At 49.6% G+C, this 11,820-nt stretch overlaps 2 protein-coding genes across 3 annotated transcripts; both read left to right on the top strand.

The window, feature by feature from the left end:
• Window positions 1–41: 41 nt before the first annotated feature.
• FUCA1 (alpha-L-fucosidase 1) lies at window positions 42–5,168 on the top strand. 2 transcript variants are annotated; one of them, XM_075173375.1, is made up of 9 exons: window positions 42–200; window positions 276–418; window positions 1,021–1,155; window positions 1,377–1,514; window positions 2,176–2,281; window positions 2,710–2,910; window positions 3,124–3,314; window positions 4,126–4,225; window positions 4,895–5,168. In XM_075173375.1, exons 1-9 carry the CDS (start codon window positions 75–77, stop codon window positions 5,033–5,035), a joined length of 1,281 nt encoding a protein of 426 aa, XP_075029476.1. In that variant the 5' UTR covers window positions 42–74; the 3' UTR covers window positions 5,036–5,168. The 2 variants fall into 2 exon arrangements, with proteins under 2 accessions (XP_075029476.1, XP_075029475.1); XM_075173374.1 differs by having other exon boundaries at window positions 63–418.
• Window positions 5,169–6,930: 1,762 nt separating this feature from the next.
• On the top strand, window positions 6,931–11,658 carry HMGCL (3-hydroxy-3-methylglutaryl-CoA lyase). Its single transcript, XM_075173373.1, has 9 exons — window positions 6,931–7,007; window positions 7,088–7,174; window positions 7,450–7,557; window positions 7,973–8,068; window positions 8,593–8,741; window positions 9,352–9,415; window positions 9,748–9,936; window positions 10,075–10,200; window positions 10,592–11,658. Exons 1-9 carry the CDS (start codon window positions 6,957–6,959, stop codon window positions 10,691–10,693), a joined length of 972 nt encoding a protein of 323 aa, XP_075029474.1. The 5' UTR covers window positions 6,931–6,956; the 3' UTR covers window positions 10,694–11,658.
• The last annotated feature ends 162 nt before the right edge of the window (window positions 11,659–11,820 follow it).

The following is an 11,820-nucleotide window of genomic DNA, read 5'->3' as shown; positions in this document are numbered from 1 at the left end:
CGGTAGCCATGGCGGCGTCGCGGCGCCGTTGCCTCGGTAGCCATGGCGGCGGCCGCGTGACGTCACGCGGCAGCATGGCGGCCGGCGGGCTCCTGTGCTTGGCAGCGGCGCTGGGGCCGGTGCTGGCCGCGTCGCGCTACCGCCCGGACTGGGCCAGCCTGGACGCGAGGCCGCTGCCGGCCTGGTTCGACCAGGCCAAGGTGGGGGTGTTCGTGCACTGGGGGGTGTTCTCCGTCCCGGCCTGGGGCTCTGAGTGGTTCTGGTGGCACTGGCAGGGCGAGCACCGCGCCGACTACGAGCGCTTCGTGCAGCGCCGGTACCCGCCCGACACCACCTACGCGGACTTCGCGCCCCACTTCACCGCCCACGACTTCCAGCCCCGCGAGTGGGCCCAGCTCTTCCAGCGGGCGGGTGCCAGGTCAGCGTCGGGCGCCGGCCAGGGCGGTTGAGGTCTCTGAGGGGATGGGGGGGTGGGTCTGGGGGTCCCTGAGGGGATGAGTGCCCTGCCTGGGGGTCCCTGAGGGTATGGGGGAGCCATTTCTGGGGATTTGTGAGGGGATGGAGGTTCCTGGTTACTGAGTAGATGGGGGAGCCATGTCTGGGGGTCTCTGAGGGGATGGAAAGGCCCAGAGAGGATGAGGGGGCTGTGCCTGGGGTCCCCAAGAGGGTGCAGGGGTCCCTGAGGGGATGGAAGGGCCAAGTCTGGGGATACCTGAGGGATTGGGGGTCCCTGAGCAGTCCTGGGGATACCTGAGAGATCATGCCCAGGGTGCTGAGGAGACGACAGGTCTTGCTACTTCCTAAGTCTCACTTGTTCATTCTTTTCCAGCATTAAAATCCATTAAAAGTCTCTATTATTCTGGTAGTTACTTTTAAATTGAAAGGGTAATGAAAGACGGCTCCTCACAGCATGGTTATTCAGTCCCTTGCTTTTTTAGTGACTGGGTTTGCCAGCGAGGCTGAGGAATATCTGAGGTGGTTCCTTTGTCGTCCTCATCGAGTACTTTTTTTTTTCCTCAGGTACGTGGTACTGACCACGAAGCATCATGAAGGCTTCACCAACTGGGGGTCACCCGTGTCCTGGAACTGGAATTCTCTGGATACGGGGCCCCACCGGGATCTTGTAGGAGAGCTGGGACAAGCCCTCAGGGAGAGGTATGGCACTGCCAAACTGCACGTTTCCTTTCATCCATTCATTGAATTCTCCTGGCTGTTCTTGACAAACAGCAGAAAACGTTGAGTTTAATATGAAAAAAGTAGTGCTTGCAAAGTCATGAAATCTTGTGTGAAATAATAATGCCAGTAATCTAATCTGCCACTGGTTCTTAATTCTCACTGCCAACCTAACTCTTTCCTCTGTGTTTTCTGTCCTTCAGCAACATACGTTACGGACTGTATCACTCTCTGTTAGAGTGGTTTAATCCACTCTATCTAGCTGACAAAGAAAGTGGCTTCAAGACCCAGAACTTCGTGTTAAAGAAGACCATGCCAGAACTTTATGATCTTGTCTTAAAGTAAGAGCTGCAACCAGTTAGGAATCAAGAGCATTTCCTGGTTTCAGTACTGTAGAGAAAGATGCCAAGTGGGTGCAGAGAAGAAAGGTGACAAATGTTAATTTTTGCCAAGGCAAATCTGTTTACTTATCAGTAATTAGAAAAGGGGTTCACATTTGCCCTGTGGACAGTCTAATTTGTAGAATAAGGTAGGGACAAATTTTTCGTGCAGGAGCAATTCCCCTTAATACTGCCTTTGTGCGGGGTGGCTTTGAAAGTGGAGCAAGCTTTCTATTTAGTAGAGTAGGAGAGCGATTTCACTGTGAATTTACATCCTTGCCTTGCCTCCCTTTGTTGACAAAAATAGGAGGCTTGGACCCATGTTGCTCAGAATGGCCATTGTCGCAGGTCAAGAATGTGCCTCGTAATTGCCTTCCAGATGCAAACTTCTGTTTTTTGGAAGAATTGCATCCTCTCTTAAGCCGTGATCAACACATCATTCTTTGCTGCTGCAAGAACCTCACTTAAAGCTTTGAAGCAGAAAATGATAGCATAAACCTTCTGATGATGTCAGGCAATAGGAAGAGGAAGTGAAGCTAGACTCCAGATGCAAGAAACACAGTCCTTCCTTTGTGGTAGGAGAAAATAAGCCATTTTGAAATAACATTCATCTCTCTGTTAGATATAAACCAGATTTGATTTGGTCGGATGGAGACTGGGAAGCTCCGGAGTCGTACTGGAATTCTACCTCTTTCCTTGCCTGGCTTTATAACGATAGTCCCGTCAAGGTATCGCTTTCAGCTATCCCTCATGGCCACTAGCATTTTATGGGTATGGAAGGTCTGGCAGCAGTGAGATCAAATCAGAAACCTGCTTGACAGATGCCAGATGTGGTTTATTCTTTCACAAAAAAATAAGCAGCTCACGCTGTGCTTCTATGAGAAGACGCTAGTGTCCTTTACAGCACACGCGTGGGAGGCTCAGGGGCCAGGAACCTTGTGGCCTCAACTTCTATGTGAGTGAATAGAGAGAAGTTCTCCCAGGGAGGGATTCAGCCTTCTCTGGAGGATCCTCTCTCTCTTTCCATTGATTACACAGCGGGTTTTAGGTACTTACCTCCTAACTTAGATGTCTTTGCTAACTTAGGAGGGATGAATGCAAGTTGAAAAGTCCAAGACAAAACATTCTCCCTACTGAGCTTTGTTTCTTCTTTCAGGACGCTGTTGTTGTTAATGATCGTTGGTGTAATAACTGCTCTTGCAATCATGGAGGCTACTACAATTGTGCTGACAAATACAAGCCAGGGACCCTGCCAACTCACAAGTGGGAGATGTGCTCCTCCATTGACAAGCTTTCCTGGGGCTATCGAAGCAACATGAACATTGCTGAGTTAATGGATGAAGCAAGTATCATTGAGGTAAGAAATCTGAAATCAAAATAACAAGTGTGGGGGAGTTCCTGAGAATTAGAGGTTTCCTTCATCCTCCTACTTGCAGAAAGAGTTGTCATGTGTTTCATACAATCAGGCTGGAGTTAAAGGAGCAGTTGATGAGGACAAAGCCCCCCTCGGGTTTCTTTGTTGTCAGAAGTGAAGATAATGCAGTTTGTTACCTTGGTTTATCTGTCACAGGAGCTAGTGCAGACTGTGAGTTTTGGAGGCAACTACCTTCTCAATGTGGGACCTACAAAAGAAGGGGTGATTGTTCCCATCTTCCAAGAAAGGCTTCTGGCCCTTGGGCGGTGGCTGGACACTAATGGGGAGGCAATTTATGAATCGAAGCCATGGAGAGTCCAGATGGAGAACAGCACAGGCACGGTCTGGTAAGGACTCCATTGCTCAGTACCGTCTGGGCTGGGACTTCCAGAGCTGACATTTCTTTCTTATTTGTTCTTAAATTTGGTACACTCTGAAGTGTTGCCGTCAGGTGCAGATGGTGTTTAGGTAATATCCTACAATTGGAGTACTCAGTTACTGCCCTAGGGTGTTATCTAAGGAATATCTTGCTTGAAAGAAGAACAGGACTTCATCCATCTTGCTTGGTTTGGAAAAAAACAACTCTTCCTTTAAAAAAATTTCCTTGCTGCTGCTGTCAGGACTGTTTAAGTAGTGGTCCTAGTAGTTTGAATTGCACAAAAATACTTCATCTATATGCATACAGTTTGTAAATGTAGTGATATTTGCTTTTAAGCTGTTATAGAATAGTACTAATCGCTGTCACCTAACTGTTAGATTTATACTGACTGAGAAGGGCACAGTGAGTCAAGAGCCAGAAATTGCTACAAAACGGAGTTACTTTTTTTCCTCAGGTGTGCCCAAGTGTTTTCAGTCTAGAAATGCAGAGCAATGATCAGGGTAAGGCAGTTCCACTTTGTTGACCACAAGCTGAGGCAAGGACAGATGGGCAAATGACGTTTGCTTTTAGGAAGCGTGCACGGACTTTGTTTGGGTTGCATCAGCCAGTGCTAACTGGTGGGTCCAAAGTGACGGATTTTGGAATGAGGGGAAAGTAGGTGACCCCTGTGCAGTGACAGTAGGCAAGCCAGTGTTCACATGCTGTCTGGAAAGGTCAAGCTTGTGTCTGATTCTCTCTCTTAAGGGGCTCTTCACCTTGCTGAACTCTTGCTCTCTCAGGTACACTTCTAAGGGACCAGTTGTCTATGCCATCTTTCTGATCTGGCCTCGGGACAACGTTTTGGAGCTGTCCTCGCCCGCTCCATCCCCAGCCACACAAGTAAGGAACTTGAAAAAAAAAAATGCACTCTGAGAGCCCACCTCGAGCACATGTGGGCTGGGAAGGCCCAAACTGACTTCATTCGGAAACTGGGGAGAGTGTGGAAGTTGTCATCCCGTACTTCTTGCTCTGGCCTCCCTCCAGATCCTTGCAGCATCCCAGGTTGTTCTCCAGGATTAACACAGAACGTTGGATAGGACTTGCCAGGACAGGCTCTTAGTCTGCCATAGAATAAGCAGAGACACTTCTCCCCCAGAGTCTTTTGATCCTAGTGACACAGGGAGGTGAAGTAAATAACAAACCTCACACATAGGAGGGATCACTGGTATTGCATCTCAAATTCAAATCAGGTACACTGACCCGCTAATTGGAAATGTAATTGTAAGTGACGCAAATGCTAGAGTGCCCTTTGCTCTAAACAAACAGAGGTAAAGCCTTCTCAGTTAAAAAAAAAAAAACCAAAACAAACAACAAACTACAGTCAAATGTTTGGCCCCAAAATATCCCCTGTGTTACCTTTTGTGCACTGTGAGCAATGGGTGGAAGTGTGCGGGACTGCTTTGAATGTGTGGGAAGAGACTGCAAACGTGTTTTGGGCGTACTGGGGTGTTCAAATGGGAGGTACCTGCATGAGCTACATCTGAGTGTTTCCCCTGCCCTCCTCTGCAGGTGACGATGTTGGGTTTTGCAGGGACTCTGAAGTGGCAGAAGTCCCCAGGTAAAGGACTGCTCGTAACTTTGCCCTACATGCTTCCATCTCCTCTACCTCCTCAGTCTGGCTGGACTGTCAAGCTTGAGGGTGTGAAGTGACGGCTGCGGGATGAAAGCAGCAGTCTCCCCCGCCTTTCTTTTTGATTGAGTCTAAGAGGATTTTTCATTTATTGTTGAATAAATTGTTTTTCTCTTAAGAGAATTTCTCTTCTAATCCCTCTTGTCTGTAAGTGATCTGTGTATCAGTGGACCTTGTCTGGGAGCAAAGGACTGACCTCTCCACTCAGCAGTGGGAAGTTGGGACGTCCTTTGTGGTATTCTGCTGGGATGTGACAGCCCGTGAGCCAAACATCTACACTTGGAACAAGGTGGTTTTTTGATGTAGAGCTGGACTTCTTGGCGGATGTGACTGCTTCACTGCTGTGATTTTAGGTGGGCAGACTCAGAGTTGGTGGGGGACTGAACAGAGTTAGTATGGGGCAGTTAGGAGGACCTGCTTCAGGGTGTCAGGCCAGGCCCGTGGCACCTAGGTATTAGTGCGTGAAGCTGCCGAGAGGATGCGCGTCTGCCAAGGAGGAGATGCAGACGTTAATGGTGAGAGGATTTGGACTGTTGGAGCAGCTCACGGGACGTGGAGCAGCGGGAGCTGTGTCCGTGTTCGCGTGTGTGTAGCCGGCGCTGGTGAGCCAGGCTGCGCACGGCAGCACCTCCCAGGCAGGAGCAGGCCCTGCCGCTTCCCTGGCTTAATTACTCATCAAAATTAATTTTGATAACCAATGTGATACTGTCATATGTGGAATCATGAAGTCTTGCATGTGATGGCATGTTCTAATGAAGACCAACAACAGTGCCATTGCAGATTCCTGTGTATGATGTACTTGCATAAAAATAGGTACTCGATAAGATGCATTGTATTACTTTGGTATTGATTGAAACAATTATGATCACATACTTCCATCACAAATAAATACAATGGAAGCTTGTTGTTTGAAGAGGTCTAGAAGGAATCAGCTATAGAAAATCATAATCTAATACAAATCCATTAACAACCTTCTGTTTATATTCTGGTGGAGACAGCAGAAGTTTTTGTTCTTATGTGGATTTAACAAGGAAGCCACCGTCCTGAACTGAACCTCTGGCTTCTGCTGTTTCAGTGAAATAAGATTTCCTGCGTTGATGTTGAACTTCTCTAAAAAGTGTTGAACAGTACGTACTTAAATGATGAAACTCCTCATAATAGCGTGTGTTTCTGCAGCGCAGTTGTTGTGAAGGCCCCACGACGTTGCGTACAGGCTTTATTTTGTTACCGCACAATGTGGTGCAAGCGAAAGTTGCCAGAACACTTAGAGTTTAGCACAAGCCGAGCCCCAGGGCTGGGACACGTGCTGAGTTGTAGGAGCTGTTACTCAATTGACAAATAATGATCTGTCCTGACGAATCTGCGTGGACTTCAGAGAACTGGCATCGACTGCCAGAGACCCGCTCACTCACCGGAGCATCGCCCCAGCTCCGGTGATGACGCCGTTATGAACACAGAAGTGGGAAAAAAAACAGACAACAGAGCGATGGCCTTTTTGTCTCCCAACCCCATCACGCTGGTAACCTCTGGTGCGGGGAGGGGGCCCATCCAAAACAAACACGCCGTGTTTATTTAGCGGCACGAGCCAGCAGAAAAGCCGTCCGTATAAGTACGCGGCTCCCGAGCGGGCGCTCAGTGCCGGTGCCGGAGGGAAACATGCCGCAGTGCGCCACTGGATCTCTGTCGCGGGACGGCCCGCGGGGACAGGTACGAGTTGGGTCTCTCTCGCTCCCCCGCTGCGTCTCGGGGGCGGGCAGCGAGGGCCGCTCGCAGCCGGAGGGGACGGAGGGGCTGGGGCGGCTGCGGGGCCCCGGCCCCGGGCAAGGGGGTCCCGGCGCCACGTGGAGAGCGCGATAGCGCGGTTGTCATGTGACCGTGAAACCACACCCCCCTCGAGTCACGTGGGGTGGGGTGGGCGCGGTCATGTGAGACTGGGCGGACATGGCGGCGGCGCGGCGGCTGGTCCCGCGCTGGGCGGTGTCGCTGCGGCCGGTGAGCGGGGCCGGCCGGGCGGGCGCGGGGCCGGGGCCGGCGGGCGCGGGGCTCGGCTGACGCTCTCCCTTTGTCCACAGGTCAGCGCCGCGGCGGCGGTCGGAGCCTTCCCGAAGCGTGTGAAGGTGGTGGAGGTGGGGCCGCGGGACGGGCTCCAGAACGAGAAGGTAGGGGCGGGCCCGGGCTCCCCGCGGGGCTCCTGGGCGCCCTCCGCCTCCCGCCGCGTCTCCCCCAGCCCTTCGCGGCCTCTCAGCACCTCACCGGGCGGTTGCTCTAACCAAATACCCGTAACGTGCCGTTGTGCCCCACCGACAGAGTTGGTTTTGTTTTAAATGCCGCTTTTTGATGTTGAAAGATGAGGGTTTTTTTTTGCAGTGGTGGAAAAGTTCATTGTGAAAATAATAACTTAAGGTCGTTTTTCTTTTCTTCTGCTTCTTCTTAGACTGTTGTACCGACACCAGTGAAAATCAATTTAATCAATATGCTGTCAGAGACGGGGCTTCAGGTTATAGAGGCCACCAGCTTTGTTTCCCCCAAATGGGTTCCTCAGGTCAGTATTTACGATTGTATGTTATAAAAATGCCTAATAATAGATAGTAATCCAATGAAAAGATTCTTCTTGCTCCAAAATCCTTGTTACTGTGGCTTGTAACCTGACAAGAAGCAGCAAAGCCAAATAAAAGAGCTTGCAATATCCCAGGCCTTCCCTTTGGACCCTGCGAAAGAGCAAATGTGCAGCTGAAATACAAACAGCTGGTTGTGCACATGTTGGCGCTGGCTTGGCAGGGTGACTGGACTATGATCCTTCACAGGGTGCAATGCTGTTTGCTCTTTAGAGGCCCATTTCTCTTGTTCCTAAATATTGCTCTCCTAGTTCATAAAAATAAATTTGAAAAATTATTTTATAATTTGCAGAAGCGGATGTTGTTGTCACCCTTGGAAACCTTTCCTTGTTTACTTTGCAGATGGCTGACCATACTGAAGTCATGCAAGGAATTAATAAGTTGCCTGGTATTAGTTATCCTGTGCTGACCCCTAATCTGAAAGGATTTCAGGCAGCGGTAAGAGAGGCAGCGTCTGGACGTTCACAGTCCCTCGTGTGCAGGGTTGCCTACGCAGGAACTTTTCAACTGTGGTTGAGGGTGGGAAATGCATCTTTCATTCTGGCAGGCAGCAGTCTCATTTTGTCGTTCCTTTACGAGGGATCATTTTGCTGGGGAAATAGGAACCTGTTGTTTATAACAGAAAATACCTTGATACGTTTTCTGTTATAAAAAAAAAGTAATCTATTTTAATTGACAGTGATGCTTTCAGTCTTATCTGCGTGTCCCACAGCTCTCCTGACTACATCCAGCAGATGTAGCTTTACTGCTGTATCTGTAACTTTACACTTCCTTTGAATACAAACTTGGATGTGTCATTATGTTTTTGTTGTAGAATGAACTGAGGAAAGAATTGGGTTATTTGGGGAAAAATTGTAAAAAAAATATTTTTTATAAAATGAGAGAACTGTAGTCATGGTTGTGCTTGTCATTTCCCTTGCAAGGGAAATCAGCTCACTTTAATTTATGCTTTCTATTGGCAGGTGGCAGCAGGGGCCAAAGAAGTGTCGATATTTGGAGCAGCATCTGAGCTCTTCACTAAGAAGAACATCAACTGTTCCATAGAGGAGAGTTTGGAGAGATTCGATGAAGTGATGACCGCAGCGAGAGCAGCCAGCATTCCTGTCCGGGGGTAAGAAGTTCCTGCTGCGAACTTAGCATCGAGCAGGTCGTGTGGGGAGGTGTGACTGCTTGAATTTATCCCTTTGGAGTCCAGCCCGTGCAACGCTGGCGAATGGGATTTCTTTTAAACTTTATCTTTTTTTGGGGGGTGTCTGCCTGGATGGGTGCAAGCAGATGTGAGCTCAGGGCATTGAGAAGCATTAATTTGGAAACACAAACACGATTTCAGATGCTGGCTTGGTGCAAAGCCTGTACCACTCCTGACAGTTTACACTCCTTCAGGTGGTTTCACCCTTTGTGTAATTATTCTGTCTTCGGCTTTACAAATGATCCAAAATAATACTAGCTCATTGGCAGGCATTCCACATTGAAGTGTGTGGATCAACAAGCCTAACGATCTGGTGTACTCTTGTCTTGGCAAATTTTTCATATCCGTGGAGGAAATAATTGTTGCATAGTTACTTAGTGTAAGCTTTGTCCATTGGACTGATTTTTAGAATATGAAATTAACTCTTCCGTTGTAGAGAGCATGCAAGACGCGGCACAAGTCCTGACTAATTTGGCCAGTATAATCTCACTTCAGTTCTCTAGCTCAAAGTGTGTATTTCTTTTAACCATAGATACGTTTCCTGTGTCCTTGGATGTCCCTATGAAGGGAAGATTTCTGCAGCTAAGGTTGCGGAGGTGAGTTCATCATAAATATAACCAGAATTTCTAAGAGGTTTTTGGCTCCCTTTTATGGATGTGAATTGGGCACTGGAGGCTGGAAGATGTGTCAAACCATTTAACAGAAGACTGAGGGAGGACTGGAGGAGGTTACAGCTAGCTGCCACCACAGGGAAGGAAGGCTGGATCTAGCCGAAATGGACAGGGGAATTCAGGGAGAAGGGTCTCCTGGGTGTTGTCCCCATGGTTCCAGGGAAGCATGCTCTGATTCCTCTGTACGGCGGGTCTCCAGCTCTGGGGAAGGGAGTGACAAAGCTGCCTTTTCAGTAAGCGTCTTGGCTTTTGGACAGGTCTCAAAGAAGATGTACTCGATGGGATGCTACGAGATTTCCCTCGGTGACACCATTGGCATTGGGACCCCCGGGAGCATGAAGGAGATGCTGACAGCAGTCATGAAAGAGGTGCCAGTTGGGGCTCTTGCTGTTCACTGCCATGACACCTACGGGCAAGCTCTTGCCAACATCTTAGTAGCGCTTCAGGTAAGATTCTTGCTTTGCTGTATAGCAAAAAAAACTTCCTCGAGTTTCTTCTGTGCTTGCTTGTGAACCGTAGATTTGAGAAGCAGGACCGCAGTTTGTCCTTTAAGAGGAGCTTACTGATAGTGGTTTTGTTTGCAGATGGGCGTGAGCGTGGTTGATGCTTCCGTCGCGGGCCTTGGAGGCTGCCCCTACGCCCAAGGAGCTTCAGGAAACGTCGCTACGGAGGACTTGGTGTACATGCTGAACGGCCTGGGCATCCACTCGGTAAGCGCGAGCAGCCTTTGCCTGCAGCAGCTGAGCCTCTCGCACGACGGCTCGGTTCAGGCTTCAGCGGGGGTTCAAAACTTGGCCGAGGGAGCCTGAGCTGCAAAGGTCGCCCTGGCTCTGCCGTGCAGGCCAGCCAGGCTGCGCCTGAGGGCCTTGTCTTGCCATGCCAATCCCACCCCCACCCGCCGGGAGCATTTCCGCCTCTCCCTTCTTCAGCGATGTAACCCTCGCTATCAGAATCGCACTAGGGAGCAGCAGGCACTCAGCGCCTCGTTACAGTACCCTTCACCCCCTGCTAGTCTCTCCCAGCGATGCCAGTTGTTACTGGGCAGCTTTACGTGGCAGAACCGGTACCAATGCGTGTCGTATCTTTTTTTTTCCCATGAAGGGTGTGGATCTGCAGAAGCTGATGGACACGGGCACGTTTATTTGCAATGCTCTCAACAGACGAACCAATTCCAAAGTGTCCCAGGCATCTTGCAGACTGTGATACTGAATCAAGTTTCTCCCTGGATCAAGAAGAAAGCAAGGATCTGGCATTGGCCGGGTTCCCCTCCATTCTGCTGCCTCTGATCTTCAGTGCTCCTTCCAGCTCAGCGCTTGAGAGGGAATGCATAATCCACCAGAATCTATGAAGAAATGAAAAAAATGAGAATACTATATTCAACCTCGAAGACGTTAGTGATTTGCCTTAGAGAAGGGAGGACGTGGATGAGCTGAGGGAGAAGTAACGGACGCACCGCTTGCCTTCTCTCAGAGAGCTGCGGTCTCCAGCACCAGCCCAGAACAACGTCCGGTGACTTCTACCTCGAGCGTGTGTTGCCATAAACTACCAGCTGTGGTTTATCCTAAACCACCGCTTTCCCAGTTAGAGCACTTCTCCAGGTCACGCTTGCCCCTTCTTCCCTTCTCTCTCCTCTCTACAAATACTAAGACTGGGATCGAAAGGCTCCCCTTCGCCCTTCAAGTGTCAAGGGGCAGCCTTGGACCTTCTGTCTTAGCATTTAGAGATCGTAATAAAGGACTGTATCTGTTGTAAGATACTTCTAAATACTAGGAGTAATAAACACATTATTTAATATTCTAAACTATTAGAAATTTGGTTTAACTAAACCAGTTAAAGAGCTTTTGCTGCTGGTTTGGTTCCAAGTGCCTCTTCTACCAGCCCTCAATGTGGAAACGCTGCATTATCGTGGGCTTATTCTGTACGCATGTGTACTCCTCACGGTAGACGGGTCTTAGGGAAATCTCCCCGTCTCCTATTTAAAATAATTTATTTAATAGTTTATTTGTGAGACTGGGGACAAGTGCAGAAATCTTGTCCTTCCATGGGGTGGGCCTGGTTTGTAGCTGCACGCTGCGCCTTTCTCTGACTGTCCCAGCGTGCTGCATACGGGACCGGCCACATCACTTAAATAAGCTGTAACAATTAAATAAACCGTAACACTGAAATAAGCTGGAATCGGTGAATAAATGGGTGGGTTTAAGCCTGGGCCTCAGTGGCCTCCTCCCGCCGCCAGGGGGCGCTGCGGGACTGGTCGCTCACCGCCCTTCCCCGCGGGTGGTTTGGAGCGGCCCCGCCCTCACTCCCGGCGCGCCAATGGCCGCCGTCCCTCT

This window comes from Calonectris borealis, chromosome 25 (assembly GCF_964195595.1).
Source record: "Calonectris borealis chromosome 25, bCalBor7.hap1.2, whole genome shotgun sequence".
In the NCBI taxonomy this organism is placed as follows: Eukaryota; Metazoa; Chordata; class Aves; order Procellariiformes; family Procellariidae; genus Calonectris; species Calonectris borealis.
The sequence above is the reverse complement of the archived record's forward strand: the minus strand, read 5'-3'. Positions and strand labels throughout refer to the sequence as shown.